The following is a 22,762-nucleotide window of genomic DNA, read 5'->3' on the forward strand; positions in this document are numbered from 1 at the left end:
TGGCAGGCACCTGTAATCCCAGCTACTCAGGAGGCTGAGGCAGATGAATCACTTGAACTTGGGAGACAGAGGTTGCAGTGAGCCAAGATCATGCCACTGTACTCCAACCTGGGTGACAGAGTAAGACTCTGTCTCAAAAACAAAAACAAAAAACAAAAAACAAAAAAAAAGAGAGACACAGTCTCAGCTAAAAAGGTAGGAGGAAAATCAGGAGAGCGTAGCATAATAGAAAACAAGAATAAGTGAGGGTTTCGAGAAGGAAAAAAAGGTCAGTAGTGACAACGGTGACTACAAGGTGAAGTAATCAGAACGCATATGTCCTTTTAGGATTTGGGGAAAGGCCATCAATGACTTATAAAGCTGAGTAACGGGCTAGGAAGCAAGAATGTTTCAGATCGAGAAGTGACTTTGAAGGTAGGAAGTGGGAAATGGTATATAGTCAACTCTTTAAAATGGTTCATCTGTGATGAGAAATGATACCTGGAGGAATACTATAGATTAGAGAGAGAAGTTTTTCATTTTAGATGGGAGAGACATTTGCATGTTTAGTGTTTAAGAGAAGGAGACAGTAGAGGGGCAGAGTCTGAAGATACAAGGGGAGAGGAGATGTTTAGTGGTTTAAAACTCCACACAAGGCCTGAGAGAAGGAGGTCCAAAGCACAAATGCTGGGAAGTGAGAGGGGAGAGGACCATCTCTACCCTTGTGGCAAGAGGAGATGCAGGGACGTTTGTAGGTTTGGTATCAAGAAGTTCATTTCTTCTATTCCTAATAAAATACTGTTCCTTATATGTCCCTGCCTCCTGCCAATCTGGAATGTTTGCATAGGGCTTTCCTTCTGAATTTCACAATTTCTGGAACCTAGATTAAGGTCCGTACCCCTAATATCATATCTTCCTCAATCCTGCCACTCACTGTCTAAATGCATGAGGAATGTCCCATGGAGTATTTTGCATTTGACTAGAAGAGAGTTTGGAATAGAAGACAGAATAGAAATGAAAGAAAAGTTTAGGTAATGTGCAAATAAAAGGAAGGGTTATAAAAATTATAGTACATTTGTTCTTGGGCTGTTATTACACATTTAATTATGATGAACACTATATAATGACAAAAGAAATGTTTAAGACATTTTAACAAAGCATGACATAGTTGTATGTACAGTGTAGCATAAATGGGCATTAAGAGTAACAACAAAGAAAAATAATTTTGTTTTAATATGGTGGGATTGCAGATGAATTTTTTTTTTTTCTGCAAGTATTTCTATTACTTGTAAGTAGAGCTTTCCCTTCTATCTTCCCAATTTTCTACAATATGTTCATGGTGTTTGTGGAGATGCAGGATGAGGCAAGGAGAAAGGAAAACATGTGGATTCAGTATCTCAGCTCCATTACTTATCATTTCTGCAAGATTTTGTTGTTTCAGTCTCAGTTTTACCATCTGTAAAATGATGATGAGTCAAATTGATCTAGGGTTCAAAAAAATTAGTTCTTATTCTGATAGCTTTTTTTTTCCTCTGCAAAATAGGACATGAGGGTACTGAGGGTAGTGGTGGTGGTGATGATGGTGATAATGAATTTTTAAGAGAGTGAAGGATAGTCTTTAAAGAAAAATTTGAAATAATTCTAAATAGACCCAGAGAAAGAACTGAGTAGGAGCACACATAAAATATTGCCAGGCAGTGTTTAAATCCTAGTTAATATTGTAGCTTATAAATGCATAGTGACGCCAGTATGCCCAGGAATGTGACTTTTCTGCAGCAGCAATTGGTAGTCCATGTATTTGCATGGACAAATTAGGTGGTTTTTTTTTTTTTTTTTCCTATTTCTTCTATTAAAGAATTTCTTACTCAATACCATATACACTTGTCTCTTAACATCTTTAAAAGAAAAAAAAGCTCTCTTTGAGTGCCGTGCACGTGGTTTCCTTGGAACGTTATTTAATGCCGTCGTGTTTTTAATCTTTCTCCTGAAAGCATGCCGTACTAGAAGTCCCGTGGTGAGTGCAACCCACACTTGGTCAGTTGTGGTTGTGGGTTTCCCCTGTTTGTCTCATGTATGTAGGGCAGGAACAGGTGCGGTCTTTTGGTTCAGAGTTGTTCCAACGGTTCACTACAGTTAAGCATCATCATTGTGCTGTTTTCCTGGGGTGTAAGACTGGCATTTTGTATAATAGTATAAAAGTCAAATTGTGTTTTTATACAGTATTTATGATATCCAGATCTATCCAGTCAATACTTAACTTTTTTTCCAAATGTAATTGAGTCTCCTCACCTGTTGACACCTTTTCATTTTGCGTGTTTCCAATGAAGTCTACAAATGGCATAAGAGACCATTTTAGGAGTCTGACGCTCTTGGATCAGTGGGTTAACAAAGTGAGGATTTTAAGAGTTTTCTGTTATAGCATTACTTTTTGTTTCTTGCACCTCTTTCTCTTTTACATGCTTTCTCATGAATTTAACTTATTCCTACACTGTAGGTGTTTGATAATAACTTACTCAATACTTTGGCTTTTTGCTTCTGTAGCTTTTTTTTTTTTTTTTTTTTTTTTTACCTCAGCTGTCAGACAGTGCAGCTTTTAAATGTGCCATTTTTTTTTTTTTTTCCTTTTTCTGTGGCTGTTAGATTCAGGGGATCCCTTCTTCCATGGCGTTGGTATTTTAAGTAACTTAATTTGTACTTAGCTGGAGATATCAAATAAATAAGTAATGGGCACATAAGTATTTTTAGATTATGTTTGTTCAATTTAAATCTAGTACGTGCAAAATATATAGGTTTCGTTTTTTAATGATTTATATTTTTTCCCCTAAAGCTACTGACATAGTCTTTGAGGTGCCTCCTTCATCTATATAAATCAATGATTCTGAGTAGTTTTGGTCATGGGGTCCTCTGAGAACTGATGAGAGCTATGGATTTCATCTTTCAGAAAAATGCCTAGATCTTAAGCTGCCCTGATTATTGTGTTTAGCTAGCCATTACCATGGGCTTTAAGTCCAGCAGATGCCTGACCTTCTTATCCTTAACTCTTTTGACCTGGACTTCATAATCTGTGCTCTAGGTTAGGGATTCAGGACTATAATAATTGTTGCCTTTTTATGTTGCCCAGGAAAGCTGTTGCTGCTGTTGAGGTCTACATGATTAGGATAACATGTATTCTTCAAGAACTTACTGCTTGCTCATTTGCTCAACCTAAGAGTCCCTGCTGGATGGACCAGTTGTTAATTGAATGACTTCTTCTCATTTCCATTTTTTAATAGAGTATTTTAAATTAGAATTGTTCTGTTGTTTAAGCCTTTTCACCAAATATTTAAGAGTGCAAAACCGTGTTGCCCTCAAGGAAATAAATAGTAGGAAAGATAAACAATTTAGAAGTATTAGCCGGGCACGGTGGCTCACGTGTGTAATCCCAGCAGTTTGGGAGGCCGAGGCGGGCGGATCACAAGGTCAGGAGATCGAGACCACGGTGAAACCCCGTCTCTACTAAAAATACAAAAAATTAGCCAGGCGTGGTGGTGGGCGCCTGTAGTCCCAGCTACTCAGGAGGCTGAGGCAGGAGAATGGCGTGAACCCAGGAGGCGGAGCTTGCAGTGAGCCGAGATAGCGCCACTGCACTCCAGCCTGGGCGACAGAGTGAGACTCTGTCTCAAAAACAAAAACAAAAACAAAAAAAAGTATTAAAGCAGAAATAGCTACTGGTTTAATAATAATGTATTATAGACTTGATATTTGCTAAGAGAGTAGATCTTAAGTGTTCTTACCAGACACACACACAGACACACAAATTATGTGTGAGAGATGATGAATATGTTAATTAGCTTGATTTTGGTAATCATTTTCCAAAGTATATGTATATCCAAACTTCACATTGTACACCTTAAATATATACAATTTTTATTTGTCAATCATACCTCTATAAAGCTGGAAATAAACTTAAAAAAGAAATATATACTGGTTATAATAGCAACACAGGAACAATACTCACTTCAGCTTGGGAGAGTTAGAAAAGGCGTCATAGAGAAAGTGAATCTGAGCTGAGCTGAAAGTTGAGTGAGAGAAGGGTAATTGGGGCGAGGAATCATGTGAAATCTCAAAAGGGATGATCATACACTCAAGTAATGACAGGTAGTTTGGTATGGACGAGTTCATCTATAGGTCCAGTATTAGGAAGTGATAAAATATAAAGAGACAAAAGCAGGGGACAGATTATGAAGTCCTGCATATATTAAGGATTTGGGACTATAGCCCAAAGATTTTAAACGGGGTCCCTGATGTGATCAGTTTTGTGGCTTTAGACACTCACTTGGCATCAACATAAAGACAGATTAAAGAGGGGCCGGGCGTGGTGGCTCATGCCTGTAATTCCAGCACTTTGGGAGGCCAAGGCAGGTGGATCACCTGAGGTCAGCAGTTCGAGACCAGCGTGGGCAACATGGTGAAACCCCATCTACTAAAAATGCAAAAATTAGCTGGGTGTGGTGGTATGCCTCTTTAATCCCAGCTACTTGGGAGGCTGAGGTGGGTGAATCGCTTGAACCTAGGAGGCGGAGGCTGCAGTGAGCCGAGATTGCGCCACTGCATTCCAGCTTGGGCGACAGAGCAAGACCTTGTCTCAAAAAAAAAAAAAAAAAAAAAAAAAGATGGATTAAAGAGGGTTGAGAAAAGAGGCAGAGACTAGTAGACTCGGGAAAAGTTGGCAAAGAGTGGGAGTGTTTGAAGATGTATGAAAAAGAGATACATATGACATATGCAAAATAAGCAGAATAAAGTACCAATGAGATGAGAGGCAAAGACCTCAGAATGGAAGAGGGGAATTTCTGCCTTTAATATAGGATAGAGAAATTTATGTGATTTACTTTCTGGAGCTTTTTTCCCTTGTTTCTAATGTGACTTCCCTAATCACTTTCTTTTCCTTTTTAGTTTACCCCATGCTCAGTACCCCAGTTTATAATACATTTAACTGAATCACATCCCCTTTGAAAACTTAGTTCTTGTTTGTACTTTTTGTTAAACATTCCCAACTCTCACATTAGTTCCAGAAACAAAAATGCCAATAAGCTTCTTTCTTCTGATGTTAATATGTTTTTTTACTTGTGCAATTTTAAAACATAGGCTTTTAAAAACTTTCTATTTCAAGTTTTAATTGCAGAAACTATAACTCTTGATACGATGCCTTTCATAACTCTCATATCTCTTGATATAGTTTGACTGTGTCCCCACCCAAATCTCATCTTGAATTGCAGTTCCCATAATCCCCACGTGTGGTGGGAGGGACTTGGTGGGAGGTAATTGAATCATGAGGGCGATTCCCCCTTTCTATTCTAGAAATAGTAAGTTCTCACACAATCTGGTGGTTTTATAAGGGGCTTCCCCCTTTGCTTAGCTTTCATTCTTCTCCATGCTGTCACCATGTGAATCTGCCATGATTATAAGTTTCCTGAGGCCTCCCCAGCCATGCTGAACTGTGAGTCAATTAAACCTCCTTCCTTTATAAATTACCCAGTCTCAGGTATGTCTTTATTAGCAGCTTGAAAGCAGACAAATACATCTTTTTTTTTTTTTTTTTTTTTTGAGACAGGATCACCCAGGCTAGAGTACAGTGGCACAATCATAGTCACTGTAGCCTCCATCTCCTGGGCTTAAGTGATCCTCCTGCCTCAGCCTCCTGAGTAGCTGGGACTACAGGAGCATACCACCATGCCCAGCTACTTTAATGTATTTTTTTGTAGAGATGAGGTTTTGCTGTTGTTGCTCAGGCTGGTCTCAAACTCCTGGGATTGAGATCCACCTTCCTCTGCTTCTACCTGCCGAAGTGCTGGGATTACAGGCATGAGCCACTGCAACCAGCCTATGCCAGCCGATACCTCATTTTTATTTAATAAAATAAAAATATAAAGCACCTTTTAAAATGACTTTGGTCCCCTGTATTTATATCTTGAAATCAAATATATATAACATTGTAGAGAAAATAAATTAAAATGTAAGATTATCCTAAGAATTCTGTTTTTTTTCACCTGGCAGTGGAAAGTCGAATCTTGCAGTATGCTAGCACTCTAGTTTTTTAGAACCTAATGAATAATATCAGGTATAGCTAAGAATAACCAAATACCCACAGGAAAACAAGTGCAATGGCGTTAGCTAGCTTACTAGAATGGTATAATATTTATAATTGGCTTACTGGTTTTTACTCATCTTCTATGTCTTTTCTATAACAGGCAAGGTATAACTGTTTGAGTTGAGTTAAACTAAGCATCATATAAGACTGTGTAGGTAACAACGGGGCTAAGAGGAGGCTCATAAGAGTGAGAAGGGAAGAAAAGTATTAGCAAGAGAGAAGGCGAAAAACATAGGCCATAGAGAATAAAACTAAAATTCAGCATGGAAGAAGAGGAAGGCATGTGGAAAACAGAGGAAAATTTGGTGGGGAGAGAGCATTGTAAAAAACTGAGGGAATCTTCATTTAATGTGAAGGACTCGAAAGAAAAATGAGGCAAATGTTACTCAAGTTATTTAGAAAACTTTTTTTTAATTTCACTATACTAGCTATATGAGACTTTTTCAGTAATATTTTTAGTACCTTTAAGTTTCTTTTAAAATTACTTTTGTGTATGTCATGTCTTTGTCTCTGTATAAAACACTGTAAAATACATAACATTTATTTTCTCTTTTTACATAAATCAAAAACTATTTGCCCAAGGTCACATTTAGAGTTAGAATTCAAATTCCTGAATTGTAACCAGTGCTCATCTCAGTAACAGATATTTCTTAATCACAGAGCAGAATTCAGTGTCCCACTATTAATAAGTCATTAATTACATTTCCCATTTGAGCATTGTGAGTGGCTAATTCCAGGCAGTGTATATAAATGGGACTCAACAGTTTTCTTTTCTGAGTCATGTCTATATTGAGGCATCCACGAATCCCTGGCAGCTGCATATAGGGTAAGGGGGTGGTTGCCATAGGATATTCAGAAAATGAGTTGGGGCATGGGGTCAAAGGTAGGCTAACAATGTGCTCACTGTCTTATCTGGGACAGGTATCCATCCCACTCTTATAATAGTTGATGCTGCTCAGACTGCCGAAACTGTAGAAACCTGCCCACAATCAGAATAAGGAGTCTTGCATTAAGAACTCTTAAAACCACACTCATGTTAGAAGCAAAATACTGTAATAATTAAAAAGGCTCAAGCCCAGCTCTGCCACTGTGTGACTTTAGGCAAATTATTTAATCTAACTTAATCTAAGCTTCAGTTCCTTCATCTACAAAGTGGGGATAATAATTAGAAGGATTAGATGCTGAATATGTGATACTTTGTGTACGATGCTTGAATATAGTACTTAGTCAATAATGGTAACTATCTTTATTATATTTTAAAATAGAAATTTATTTCTAATACAGGAGTATTGTGAGAATTTTATAAAAATGAAGCAAAATTTAATACTTCAATTTTTAAAGGTATTATAATATTAATACAAGTTATACATTTGGGGAGGTTCTAAGATAAAGAACAGTTACATACACATTTCATGTGAAACTGTTTTTGATCTTGTGAATGGACAGTTTTCTTTAATAGAGATTGTCAGTAACTAACATTCATTGATATATTTTTGGGACAAAGACAAATGACTTCCTTAGTTATTAAGACTTGAACTTGTAACAGCGTGGCTTGTTCCTCAGAAAAATTGTTTTCCATGGCATTTTATTGTTTTGGTTTGTCTTTTAAAAAATTTTTGTTTTCTGGTAGTCCTAGATCTGGCCAGTGGCATAAGTTGTATAATTATGTTAGCATTCCATCTTCTGGGACACATCTGGCATGTTTATTCACCCTTGTAGACTTCTCTGACAACCATTTCGCTTTCTGTGTTCCCTTGAGATATTAGCAAGCTACCTAAGTCATTTCAACTCACATCCTCAGGAATAGAAGCAGATACAGTGTTTGGATGAGAATCTTCAACTTGGGAATGCAGTATTTTCTCTTGATTTATAAGGGGAAGATTTTAATGATAATAAATGATATAAGATCAAAGATTTCAATACTTTGTAAGATTTGCTTCTCTGTGTTCAGTCTCTGTCTTCATTTGTAAAATATAAAATTTTCACTTGTTTCTGCTTAGGAATAAAGAGACTGTATAAAACTCTGAAGTATTATTCATGATGATGAACCCAATACATTTTAAGGATAATATTTGCTTTCATGGTTTTTTTTTTGTTTTTTGTTTTTTGAGAGAGAGTCTCGCTCTGTCGCCCAGGCTGGAGTGCAGTGGCCGGCTCTCAGCTCACTGCAAGCTCCGCCTCCCGGGTTCACGCCATTCTCCTGCCTCTGCCTCCCGAGTAGCTGGGACTACAGGTGCCCGCCACCTCGCCCGGCTAGTTTTTTGTATTTTTTAAGTAGAGACGGGGTTTCACCGTGTTAGCCAGGATGGTCTCGATCTCCTAACCTCGTGATCCGCCCGTCTCGGCCTCCCAAAGTGCTGGGATTACAGGCTTGAGCCACCGCACCCGGCATGCTTTCATGTTTAATAGTTGTAGGATTAGAGGAACTGAGAAGCTCCTTAGTCACCAGCATCTCAGGTTGTAGAGGGGCAAAGTCTGCATCTTTGGAGGTTCAAAATTTTCTGAACTTGGCCCTCTTGGAGATCAAGGAACAAGTACAGCGGATCGTCAGAATAGCTTACTCAAGTACATCAGTAAAATCCTTCCACGTAAGCACAAATCAAGTATTGCTATGAAACTTACCTAAACTAAAAGGCCTACTTCTTTCTCTAGGAGATAAGTCTACATTTTTGTATACTAATCATCACATTGTCATGATATCAGCTAAAAGCATTTGTTAAAAATATTAGTGAAATTTTTATATATGCTATATAACTTCTACATCTAGGTGAAGTGAGCAGTTTCGGGCAAGTGAGCAAGCAATTTTGAATTCATCACTAGTTTTGGACCAACAGTTACATTTCTGCCATGGATTACATATCTTTTTATTTTCTCGGGTAGTGTATGGCAGCATATTATATAGACCAGGTATTTAATGCATATTTGAGTATTACTAGAAGAAAATAGTTTTTACATTTTTTATTCGTGAAGGGTTTATAGAAATATTCTGGTTTTAACCTCATTATTTTCTAAATAAGGCTATAACATTATAATTAAGTGATTTGTCTACTAGTCACAAAACCAAGCATGGATTAATTGCAGAATGTGGACTAAAATAATGTGTTTTGGTCTTACTGCAGCCTTTGTTGTTGATGTTATGATATGGCCAATTGTTCTCAAATATTAGGATGGTATTATACCAGTCACAATATAGGTTGAGCATCCCTAGTCTGAAAACCTGAGATCTAAAATCTAAAACTTTTGAGTGCCAACATGAAACTCAAAGGAAATGCTTATTAGAGCCTTTTGGAATTTGGATTTTCAGATTTGGGATGCTCAACCACTAAGTATAAGTATAATTAAAATATTTCAAAATAAAAAAAATTAAATCTGAAGCACTTCTGGTCCTTATCTGGAATTTCAGATAAAGGATTCTCAACTTTGTTTTATAAATAGGCAAAATATAATTGAACTTTCTAAAAAGGATGAAATTTTGAAATGTCTTTCCTACCTGTGATTCTTAGAAGGAAGAACATACATATGCTTAATAAAATAGATGGGGCATGTGTTAAAACTTGAATATCATAGCACTAAAACTAAATTGTATTTAATTTTTAATTTTATCATTTAAATGTCATAACATATCCTAGATTATAATAGACTTAATTATGAAACTTTGCTGATGAGTAGGGCTTTTTTAAAATTGAAGATTTACTGATCTTTAAAATGATAGAATAGACATTGTAAATGTATGGAAAAGAATACACACTTGTCCTAGTCACTAAAATATGGGACCTACCTAGCACAAGGCTTGCCATGAGACATATTTTTAAAGGAGCTATTTCTTTGCCTATGTAAAACAAGATCATGTATAAGCAATACAGGATTCTCAGAAACACCGCCTATAAAATTATCCTGTTTTAGTCACTTGTTTTATAATCTCTAAGCTTGATCTTACAAACATTTGACCTTCCAGTAAATCCATAAAGACAAACATAAAAATAGAAGTAGAACAATGTTACTATTATAAGATAAATATTTAATTTAACTATATATTTAGAAATAATTATTTCTGATGTTTATTTAATAACTCTTAGGGCATACTCCAACAATAAATCAATAAATTATTTTCCCTCAGTCCATTGTGTGAGATAATCTTTTAAAAGTACTACAGTGGAATTATAAAAGTAATGTAATTGGAATAATTTTTAAGAGAGGTCTTCTGTTACTTGAGTGGAAATTAGGGAAATTAGGAAAGAAGCAGAGATACTATATTGTTTGTCATGTAATACTGCATATAATATTCTTTGATTAAATACAGTTTAAGACCACATTACAAAACTTTGGTTTTAAGATCTTTGAAGTTCTTTAAGAACGTGGTTGCAATACACTGTAATGCATAACACACCTGATCTAGGTGAAAAACTTTTAGCTGTATCCTTGTTTATCTACAGTTCTGATTATTCCCAGTAGTACTGCAAGGATTTCAGTTATAATTTTCACTACTTTCACTCTCCTGAAAATATTGAAATTTTTTTTTTTTTTTTTTTTTTTGAGACGGAGTCTCACTCTGTCAGGCAAGCTGAAGTGCAGTGGTGCTATCTCGGCTCACTGCAAGCTCCGCCTCCTGGGTTGACGCCATTCTCTTGCTCCAGCCTCCCGAGTATCTGGGACTACAGGCGCCCGCCACCATACCTGGCTAATTTTTTATATTTTTAGTAGAGATGGGATTTCACCTTGTTAACCAGGATGGTCTTGATCTCCTGACCTCATGATCCACTCGCCTGGGCCTCCCAAATTGCTGGGATTACAGGCATGAGCCACCGCGCCCGGCCAATATTGAAATTTACTTAATTTTATTTTTATTATTTTCTCTGTATTTACTGCTTATTATAGAAATTGAAAAGGAAATAATGTCGATACTCAGTTTTTCACATTTTTCCCCGCTGAGGGTAATCTTACTTTACTGAATTATGAATTTAACTTTGCGTTGTAAGGCTTGCAGAATGTTTTCTCCTAGCTGAGAAGAGAGAGAGATCCAGACTAAATGAATCTTTGAAGGTCGAAACAAAAAGTCTGGCTTCAATTTACCAAGTTTTGTTGTATCCTCATCGTGTGTGCCCTCACCACAGTGACCTGCCTTAAAAATATATATGCATTTTAAGCTTTTATGCAAACTAATTATAGTGTTGATGATATTATTGATAATATGCTTGTTATATGTCAGACACTGTGCATATATGGCATAATTTCATCTTCTCAAAAACCCCATTTTATAGAGGAGGAAATTGTGTTTCCTTATGCAACTTGCTCAAGGGCTGTCACAGCTGGTAATCAGCAGGTCTGACTCTGTCTCAGATGTGTCCTGCTCCACTGCCTGTGCTCTTAACTACTTGTCTTAATCTACCTTCCACTTTTATAGAGTGGGAAATGTGGAATAAAAAAAATAATTCTATTGATAATTATAATTGCCTTTATTTATAACCAACACTTTAAAACATTTGCTTTTCTGATTTTTGAATCCTTGCTTATGCTCATTGTTAATTTAGTAATGGAAGGATGACCAGAGCCATATGTTTTGTAAGGAGCATGCTTTTTTCCCCCCAACAGTTTGCTTCACTTCCCACTGCTCTTGAATAGGAGAAAAAAGAGGTATTAGGATGTCTTTTCAAAGTTACTAAACTATTTTGGTAATTGCACGGAAATGTACCATTTTTAAGAAAATATATTTGCTTAAACAATGTAATTTAATGGTCAGAGTATTGGCCTATGAGTTGGACAACAAAATTATCTTTAAAAACATCAGTGGACCACTTTATTCCTTAATTATTAAATTGGGATATTATTTACTGTTTCTATTCTTCATGGGAAAATAGTGGAAAGTATTACAGCTACTCCAGTCAAGTGTTTTATATCACGTAAACAGCCAGTTATAAGAATGACAATTTTTAAATTATTGCTATAAAATTTTTTTTTTAGGAAAGTCTTACTTAGCATTTCTGAAAGATGACTAGATGGTAACACTGTTATTGCATGAAGAGACTTGCCTGCATTTAAGTCTTTCAAATAAATATCTGTTCTGAAGATGAAACATTTTGTATAAAGAAAAACATGTCTTCTACTTTTGGAATTGTGATTTCTCATATTGGTGCTGTATGGTTTTCTTAATGCTACCATGATTACTTTTTTAGTGTATTTTGGGATCTCTACTGTGCAGCTCCAGAGAGACGTGAAACATGTGAACACTCAAGTGAAGCAAAAGCCTTCCATGATTATGTAAGTTAACATATAATTTTACGAAGTTATACTGTCATTTTTCTTTGTAACCACTGCTCTTAAAAAATACACTGACTCATTTGTTGTTTTGGTACTTAAGAAATTGGTTGGTCTTTTTTTTTCTTGAAAAGTAGGCTCATAACTTTAAATGTGAAATAGAAATGGGCATTTGAGTCTTGTTAAAGCTTAGGATAGAGCATAGGCCTAATTCTAAGCTATTGAAGAAATTTCTCATCTTTAAGCATGTCTGATTTGTGAAATTTCAGATTTTATGAAAATTAAATATATAGTAATTTTTTTATTCTATTAAAACATTCATTATAAGATTTCTGTAAATGATAAATTCCTCCCTGGCACATAAAATTTTTGATTAAACATAGAAATACTCTGTTCTTCTCCTTTTGTAACTTTTGGTTGTATATCATAAGGCTAAATATCTTCCTTACTGAATTCACTTCCCCAAATAAAACTTATTGTGGATTAAAGGAAATACCAGACAAGAGAGTAGAAGATTCTGTGCAAAAATGAAAATGTAATTTTTTTTTTTAAAATTCTTAAGGAACAGCAGTGGAGCGTCTCTGGCTTGAGCATTGTTTTTAGAAGAACTGCAAATCTGATTTTAGAGAGCTAATAGTATCAGAAAGTAGAACTGTGAAAAGAAAAAAAAACAGTAAAGATAAGAATGAGTAGATGGTATTATGAAGGGGCTGGGAAAACATGTTTGCAGAACTAACCATAAAAGAGTGACAGATTGAGTTTAAGATGGAGGAAATCCAGTTTTCCTGGTTGGGAGGAAGTGAACTGGGGCTGGAGCCTGAGGAAATAACTGATAGTAAGTACCTAAAACTTAACCATAGGGATACTTGTGAAGTTTGTAGAGGCTAGCATCATTCTGTGTAAAAAGCCTTAAAAACCAGAACCAGCGCTCAAAAGGGAAAAAAGATGTTGTTCCTCCAAGGAAAATAATTCAGCCTTAGACTGAAGAGTAGAAATGGACAGAAGAATTATACCCTCCAAAAGAGCATGAGGAAGAGCATACAGACTTGTGGGAAGTGAAAATCTTGGTTACCTGGCAGGGACTGTGCAATTCTTTAAATGTGTACTAAGCTTATTCAAGTGAGAGTGCTTGTGATTACCTCATCTGACATTGATTGTACTCATAAAACTTCATAGGCACTGAACAATAGCTCTTGGGAACAATGTGAGTGAAAGGGACGCTACTGCAAATAAAAAGTAGAGAAAAAGTAGTTAAGGCAGGGCCCAGGACACAGGATTTATCTGAACAACCTCATTTTCTTTTTTTACCGTTGATTGACAGAGGAAATAAAGCAGAGATCCACCCACGAAGAATACGAGGAATTGGATAGGGTGGGGTACCCCATCTCATCTATTCCTTACACTAAGAGATGCATGCCTTGATTTGGCCTGTCATTTATGGGAGATGTCTCCACTAATTTTGACAACTAGATGGCATTAGAGAGTGCCAGTGTTCTACTCTTAAAGGAGATACAATATTTGATAGCCTACATTTTAAGAAATTAATCATATAAATACTTTTCCAAAATTACATTCTGTAGAAAGATGTACCCTACTGTTCAACATGGAGATCTTAAGGGGAAAAGTGAACTAATTTAGCAGCTCTTTCTAAAAGCATTAAATAAATCATCATCATTGTTGTCATAGTCACTTTCATCATCATCATCATTTTGCATTCTTAAGACACTTTGAAAATTTCAAAGTATTCACATTTATTACCTTTAGAAATACAGTTAAATAGGTTTTGGAAATGAACATTAGCCAGAGGTAGGAGTAAAATTCGAGTAGATTTTAAAGGAGGAACAACCCCTTACCATGTAATTTGGTCCTTAGAAAACATAGTTTAGAAAAAAATCAGTATTTGAATTTTATAACTCATCATGAATATTAGCACATTGTATCAGATGTTTAATTTTAATTTAAATATTTTAAGAGATTTGATTTATTCTTGGATGCCATTTTTATTACATCTTAAAACCAATTTCTTTTCATGGTAATACATCTCTGATTTGTTTTTTAATTGCAGGTTGGTGAAAAGATAGTTTGACCTACATGATTTTATATTACAATTGGATTTTTAAAAAATACATTAATTTCTTCTATGGTAATTTTCATGAATAGGATTTCCTAAATTCTTAATAGTAGATAATTTGTGAAAATGATTAACAAATTTATTTCTAACATATAAATATAATAGTTTGAAAGACTTGGGGAAGAAAATGGAAAACACAGGAACAAACAATAAGATTTTGGTAGAATTCTAGAATGTTATATTCTGCATTTGAATTTATTACAGAATTACTTCTATAATGGTAATATGTTTACCTCCTGAATTTTAAAATACTTTAATAATTTAACATAAAGTACTCAAGGAAGCATTCTAAAAAATACTTTCTGCAGTAGCTGCATTTTTAGCATTAAAAATGCTCACTTGCATGTATAAATGTTTAAAATTAGTCTTATTATTTTATAGTTACTTCCTATCTATAAGATTGAATTGACAAACTACTTTTTAAAAGAATTACTGGAGGCATAATGAGGTAAATAATAAATAATTATGTTAATTTGAAATAGGCCAAAATGTTAAAATGACTATTTTTTGATATTGGGATATGTGATTTTTATTTTTGTCTGTATATATTACTGTATTTTCCAAATATCTGCAATTATTAATTATTTAATTTTCAGGAAAGTTACTTTAAAACAGATTAAATTTCATCTTTCAGTGAGTTCTAATCACTCTTCTGAGATTGGAAACTAAAAACTTAATGAAATAAAATTTAAATTTACCATGTTACACGCACAGGCATTTAGCATTTCTTATGAAAGACATCTGTTGTTTTTTGTATGTGCACATATTGAGAGACATCCATAAACTGAATAGTTGTAATTTTGAGCCATTCTAAAATTTATTTTTAACCACGTTACTGAGGTATGATTGACATACAAAAAGCTGTACATATGTAATGTGTAAACTTGATGTGTTTGGAGATTAGTATGCACCCATGAAACCATCATCACAACAAATGCCATAAACTTATCTGTCACCTCCAAAAGTTCTTCTCCCCTTTTTGCTTTATTTTTTCCCTTTTGTGGTAAGAGTACTTAACATAAGATATACCCTCTTATGAAATTTTTAAGTATACAATATAGTATTGTTAATCATATGCCCTATGTTGTACAATCGATTTCCAAAATTTATTTATATTGTAAGACTAGAATTTTTATATAGATATGGATGTCTGAAATCCATAAAGAAATAAAAGAAGAAACTAATGTGGAAAAGAGAGAAACAGAACAGGATGACTTTATTTAAAATTCATTTTATTGTAAAAATAATATATTTTTTTCAAAGTATATATTTTAAACAAACATCATAAGCCCCTTTCTCTCACTGAAATATTTTTAAATTATAATCTAGTTTCTGGTAAATGTGAAAAGATGATAATGGAAAGATCTTTATTCCTTACTATTTTCATGCTGATGTTACACTGCCTGTGATTGCTGCCAGTAGTACCAAAAAATTTAAAAAACATGATATTCTTTCAAAAATAGCATGCATTTTTAACTTGTAATTGGAGATGTAAGATTCATAAAATTTATAACTTACTATGGAAAATGTAGGAATCATAGAAAATAAGTTAAAGCTTTTTTTAAGTAAAAATGTATGTAAATACCTTTGATTTGTAGAGTCACATTTTTATAGCCACTTCTTTACTTTTCACTTTTTATCCAGCTTCATTTAAAATGATTGTATTTTGGGCAACTTGGAAAAGTGAATATATCTCTTACTTTTATTCTTTTTCCTTGGGTATGAAGGAAAGAAACAAAAAATCATTAGCAAAACTCACCTTTCACTTACCCCAAACTATAGATTTGAATTATTGTGTTCTCTTGTTTTTGATGGGGGTTGGCAACTGAAATTAGGGGTTTATATCTTTTTTAAGTAAATAAAAGCCTCACAATTTCAAGTACTGTGTCTTTGATGGAATGTATACTATGAGATAAGTAATAGTTACTTAGCCAGAAATAATGGATAGAGCTATAATGATGTGACACTCTATTTTGTACTAACAAGAATAGGTTATGTGTGTGTGTGTGTGTGTGTGTGTGTGTTTTGAGATGGAGTTTTGCTCTTGTTGCCCAGGCTGGAGTGCAATGGCGTGATCTCAGCTCAGCACACCTCTGCCTCCCGGGTTCAAGCGATTCTCCTGCTTTGGCCTCCTGAGTAGCTGGGATTACAGGCCTGTGCCACCACGCCTGGCTAATTTTTGTATTTTTAGTAGAGACGGCATTTCTCCATGTTGGTCAGGCTGGTCTCGAATTCCCAACCTCAGGTGATCTGCACGCTTTGGCCTCCCAAAGTGCTGGGATTACAGGTGTGAGCAATCACGCCCAGCTTAGGTTATCTACTTTCAGACTTCATGAAATGTCTATAAATTTTGTTGCATTTATTTTTAGTGTTAATTTCTTTTATTCTACATATATGCCATATGCTTTCCATTGTCTCTTGGGTTTAAAATCACAAACAACTACTCTTATAATACAAGGAATTTTTTGCAGCCAGCCACTGTAAATAGATATTATCAGTTCCCGAAGATCAGGTGCTTTAAACTCTCTAGAAGGAAAGTCTCAGAATCTCTTGTAAAAGAAGGTACAGATATTTTCAAGGTGGTTTTAAAGTTTTTCTTATCAAAGTCAAACTTAACCTTAAAAATGTATACATTTGTTAATATCTTTTTTTTTTTTTTTGAGATGGAGTCTTGCTCTGCCGCCCAGGCTGGAGTACAGTGGCCAGATCTCAGCTCACTGCAAGCTCTGCCTCCTGGGTTTACGCCATTCTCCTACCTCAGCCTCCCGAGTAGCTGGGACTACAGGTGCCCGCCACCTCCCCCGGCTAGGTTTTTTTTTTGTATTTTTTTAGTAGAGACGGGGTTTCACTGTGTTAGCCAGGATGGTCTCGATCTCCTGACTTCGTGATCCGCCTGTCTCGGCCTCCCAAAGTGCTGGGATTACAGGCTTGAGCCACCGCGCCCGGCTGTTAATATCTTTTTAAAGAAGACAAGGGCACAACTACTAACAAATGTAACTATGCTGTGGGGAGGATTATCCTTGAGGGAAGGGATTTTGGTAGACACAATTTAGGATCATTCTTCTGACACAGATTTTCCTCGGTCACTTTGCAAGCTGGGAACCTCTGGCTGGTGATGCCACCTCCCCACCAGGTCTTGCTCGACCATGCTGCCTGCTGCAGGAAGTGGTCCACCCACTCGGCCTGCCTGCACACCAGCTCAGTCTGTGGCTGGCTGGGCATGCCCCAGCCCAACTGTGTTATAGCTTGTACCTGCATTTGGTGGTTCCTGAGTTCTTGTCCCACATCCAAGAAGAATGATGATACACTGACAATTGAAGGGTAAGAAGGGCGGAGAAGAATTTTGTTGAGCAATGGAACAGTTCTCAGTGGAGAGAGTATGCAAGGGTGGTTGAACACCTGCATTCAGGTGGTTTCTCTTCCGGTGTGGCTGAGCCCAGGGCTTTTATGGGCTCAGAATAGGGGAATGCATTCTGATTGGTTTGTGAGTATGCAAAAAAGGTTAAAGACACCACTCAAGGAGGGGCACAACAGTGTAAAAAACCAATTCGGGAAGGGTAGGTATATGTAAAATAGTTGAATGCTGGGAATCAAGCAGAGAAAAATGTACCAAATGGGAAGACAGATTCTCAATCTAGTCTGTGGGTTTGACCTTTAGCTTGGCTTTCAGGCTTTAAACTGTCTTTGTCTTGGAGATGGGGTTTCACCAGGGATGTACCAGGGAGGAGGCATTTGTCTGCCTCCTCCCACTGTCACTTCTATCATTTGTTTAGTAACTTCTTTTTGAAAACCTATTTATGTGCAAATTACTTGGATTGAAGCTACGGTAGGTGCAAAGATTTATAAAAATTTTCCCCTTTAGGGATTCATAATCTGTTTGGAAATGTATACGAGCTGTGTACATGAAGAGTTAACTGCTATGAGTGTAAACAGATAATAACCCTATACTATATAGGCTTAAACGCTGCAAATGTGCACTGGCTTTTGAATGATGACTAGGATTTGGATAAGAGAAGTGCTGGGGAAGGTGTATCAGAGAAACTGGATGAAGTTGGAAAAATATAAGGTATATTTAAGGAACACTAAGCTGAGCTGTTTAACTAGAGTAGAAAAATCAAACACAGGATCAGTTCTTAGCTAACAGATGGTAGAATTTTAAAACTGTAAGGAGATTGTGAAATTATCCCACTGAAAAGTGGTTTCATGCTGAAGTCCCTGAATCCCTGGAGTATTGTGGAAGGGCCATAGATGGTGCTTAGGAATGAGAGGACACCCAGTCGTAGAGGTTCTTGGCTTCCTTCTCTTTTAACCAAAGCATTTCAGTTCTCCCCTATCCAAATTCCTTCTATTTTCTCTTTCTAATTAAATTGAATCTCCATATAATCAGTTACCCATGACATAAATGACTCTTCTTTTTATCCTCTTTATTGTTCTTCTTTACCTCCAACTAGTTATCAAAACTTCCAAATCATTGCCTGAACACTGTCTTTTCCTCTGTAATCCCACTTTGGATGCCTTAGGTAACATCTTCATCGTTTCCAAAAACATTACAATAGCTATTTCTGCATCTGACTCAAACCCCCACCCCCATTCTAGAATTAAGGGTTCTTGGTAAACTCTTGAGTAATAATTTTCATTTTTAAAAATCTGTTTTATTCATTTACAACATCTCAATCCATTACAGTTCAAAAACTTTAAATAAAATGTTTGAAAACTGCTTATTTTAGTCATTTGAATAGATAAGAAATCTGGTACCTGGAGGGGTTAAGGACATGTCATTATTTAAAGACTGAGTGTGGTTTAACCACAAAAATTCAGGTTTTCCAATTTTTCATCTAGTACTTTTCCAACTACACTGGATGAAACTTTCACTCCGTCTGCCATAGTCATTTTTTTTTAGCATATTCAAAAAATAGCAAATTATATTTTAGGATAATGAATCTGAGGGCACGATGAAACCTGAAGAAAGACAAGGACTAAAGGCCAACGCAGTGAGGAGGCTATTCTAATAGTGTTGATATACGCTGAAAATTCAGCCCCTGAATTAAAGTGGTGACAAATAAAATGGAAAATAATGAATGAAAATGAAGAAGAAAAGAGATCGTCTAGTTGTAAGTACTGAGGAAGAGAGAAAGATTAAAAATAATTTGTAATTAATGTGGCTGATGATATGGACTTGTGATATGCTTAGCAGAAATCTGAAATTAGGGAGGAAGAACATAGAGAAAGTGGAATAAGGGATAAGAGCGGGTTAAATTAATGAAGTAGTAAAGGTAAAATAAGAATTGAGGCCTGGGGATAGAAAGGCACGAAAAAGGCTCACATTTAAGGGGTGACAGGAAGGAAGAGACTAGCATGAAAACAAGGGAAAATACAACTCAGTGAGAGGTAAATACTTACCACACTAGGTAGACTGACTTAGATAGCGTAACTGTTATGTTCTGTAACCCAGTACATTTCCCAAAGCTGTTCACTGTTTCAGAATGCTTCCAGCTTGAACTCTGCATCCCAGGGCAACTAATTTGTTTGGTGTGAACATACTATCTTGAGTACCTAAGATATTCAAAAGCTGTTTGTGGTTGTTGAAGCAAGACTTGAAACTCAAACTATGTCAATGGCTGAATTATTTTTATAGGGCACAATTTCATTTTAGAAGGTAGTCAAGTATTGTATAAGGGGGACAACTGGATTCAAATTTAGGAAAAAAATTAAATGGAGTTAAATGATTCATGGCTTCTTCCAGAAGTTCTGGAAACTTAATAGGTAGGGAAATCTCTCAACATATTAGCCCTTTCTTCATTGTAGCTGTATTTTAGCAAGCATGTATTGAATTACCAGTTAAGAGCAGTGTAAAAATTCTCATACCTTAGGGTGGTAAGTATATTTAAAGACTATAAAAGTACATCATGTTCAATTTGATAGCCTAGTGGTTTGTACTTAGTTGGCACTCAATAAATATTTGATGAAAGAATGGCTGGATAAATGAAAGCATATCCATTCTTCAGGCATACTATTTCTGAATGAGGTGCCCCCAATTCTGCGGGGACATTGTACCACTCTTATGTGATTCTTTCAATATTACTTCTTGCTTTCCTTTGATTGTTGTCTTGTCCTGCTTATCACCTTAGCTCAGCCCGCATTCTCATCATTATCCTATTTTTGCCATCCCTAAGAGAGATATGAGAAAGGAAAATACCTTAGAAATGAGGTCATATTATAGTTTTTATTATGGACAAAAGCCCAAATACATAAAGGAAATAGAAAATCTTCAGATATCACAAAATGACGTCCATCTTCTTTACAACAGTACGCCTTAATTCAGTGTGTATGTTAGAAACTATGAGGATATTTTCCATATGCAAATCTTATCACAGCCATAATACACAAGGCTGGCTTTTTACTTTTTTCTCTAGCCTGGAATATTCTTGTGAAACAACATTGGGAGCTTGCTATAAGTTAAATCTGTGGGACCTATTTCATCATAGGCCATCTACCTATATAGCCTTATCTTTTCCAGACCAGTAATACAACCACTGATCTTTTCTTTCCATTGTCAGTTTTTCCTCTCAGAGGCGTATGCTTTTCTTTATGTGTAGGATTCTAACTTCATTCACTACAGAGAAATACAAGAGGTAACAATAACACTGGGAAGGCTAAAGAGGATTGGGAATCTCAATAAGATTTTACATTTGGAATATAAATGGAAGCTACCTGTTTTTGTTTCCACATTCACATTCTTATTTATTTAGGAAGTTATGGGGAGAGTCAAGTGGGTGGGACATTGTAAGTTCCCAAATCATTGTAAGAATGATTTAGAATACCTTCTTGCTTAATTTCTATCTTGTCTGGATGAGAGTTCAGACATCTTTGAGTTCAGACCACGATAGGATTGACCTGGCACCACTGCTAGGTCTGGTAAAACTTGTGGTGTCCTTGGAGCCCTCTCACTTTCTAAATGGTCTCTCTGGGAGGTCACAATGAATGGGAGGGCACTTTCCTAGCTGGCCTCAGAGGTTCTCCCAGCTATTCAGCTGCCTTTTACTGCTTAGTTTTCATCAGCTTTTCACTTGCTGGGACTTTCAGACTAATTCTGCCTTTGAGAGAAACTAGGCTTTTGTGTTATTGAATGTTTGGGTTTAGTTTCCTCAGTGCCTGTGAGGTTTTAATAGCAGGTGTTACTTAGGGAACTTTCCTGCTTTTTAATACTAGTTTCCTTCAGTTACTCTTAGTCAGCTCCTAGATTTTCCTGGGTCAAAATTGTGCATCTAGTTGGATGAATTTCTCTTTCTTATCTGAGAGATGCTCATTTCCAGATTAAAATGATTTGTGCCTTTGCTCGGGGACCAACCTGTTTGGATCTGTTTCCCAGATACTCTTTGAATCTGTTCTCAACCTTTTTCCCCCATTTAAATTCTGTTAAACAGTAGTCAACCTTGACAGTTTCCACCAGTGGGAAAAGTTAGGTTTTCTTTTAATATTTCTGCTTCTGCCTCTGAAAGCTCTCCCGTCATTCAGGGGAAAAACCAAGCTCTGCCTCTTAGTGAGTACTATCCCAGTGAAATTATGAGACTGGCTTTCAGTGCTTTGCCTGGTGTGCTTTGCCTGGTGTGCTTTTCATTCAAACTACTAAGTTAAAATGTTTTTTCCTTCTTTTTTCTTAATTTTCAAAGTGTTAAAGTAATAGCAAGACTAAATTGAAACAAATAAATTATCTCAGTAAATTACTCTGAAGTTAAAAAATCCTAGTAGGATTTTTTCCCTTATTTTAGGAAGTTTATGAAGTGATGATTGCATATAGTAATTCAAACATATGTATAGTTCTTATGGGTTTTTAGCCCCTGTCTGGTGCAAAGGGCAGCAGTTGCTTACCTCATATTGAAAGACTAAAATAGTAATAAAGGGAGATGGTTAGGGAACTAGAATTGATTTATTTAATTTAGATTGTTAAAAGAAAGACATTTAGGACTTTTTAAAGTTGAACTGCAATTCCTGTGAAGCCCTTTTAATTTTTTTATACTGACAATGGAAGTTATCATTTCATTAAATATTTCTAGAGAAAAAATTTGTGCATATTTTTTCTTGAGTAAAGTATAAGAAGATAGACTCTGTACTTATTTTACTATAGTAGGGCTGTCAAGAATAAGAACATAAGAACTCTGTTGAGGGAGTCAGTGAATTGAATCAGTTAAAACAGATTTATAAGGGTAAACAGTAATTCAGTTTAAGGTTTTAATTTTTGTAATTTAGATATTCTAAGCTAGTAGGAAAAAATA

At 35.8% G+C, this 22,762-nt stretch overlaps 1 protein-coding gene across 16 annotated transcripts in view; it reads left to right on the forward strand.

Annotated features, from left to right (window-relative positions):
* Positions 1-22,762, forward strand: part of SSBP2 (single stranded DNA binding protein 2) — a 323,926-nt gene that overhangs the window by 124,731 nt on the left and 176,433 nt on the right. For all 16 annotated transcript variants that reach the window (XM_037982164.2, XM_007977098.3, XM_007977115.3 and 13 more), the window contains one exon: positions 12,277-12,361. In XM_037982164.2, the coding sequence (XP_037838092.1) occupies positions 12,277-12,361 (85 nt within the window). The remainder of the gene's footprint in view (positions 1-12,276; positions 12,362-22,762) is intronic.

The sequence above is a fragment of the Chlorocebus sabaeus genome, chromosome 4 (genome assembly GCF_047675955.1).
Source record: "Chlorocebus sabaeus isolate Y175 chromosome 4, mChlSab1.0.hap1, whole genome shotgun sequence".
Classification (NCBI taxonomy): domain Eukaryota; kingdom Metazoa; phylum Chordata; class Mammalia; order Primates; family Cercopithecidae; genus Chlorocebus; species Chlorocebus sabaeus.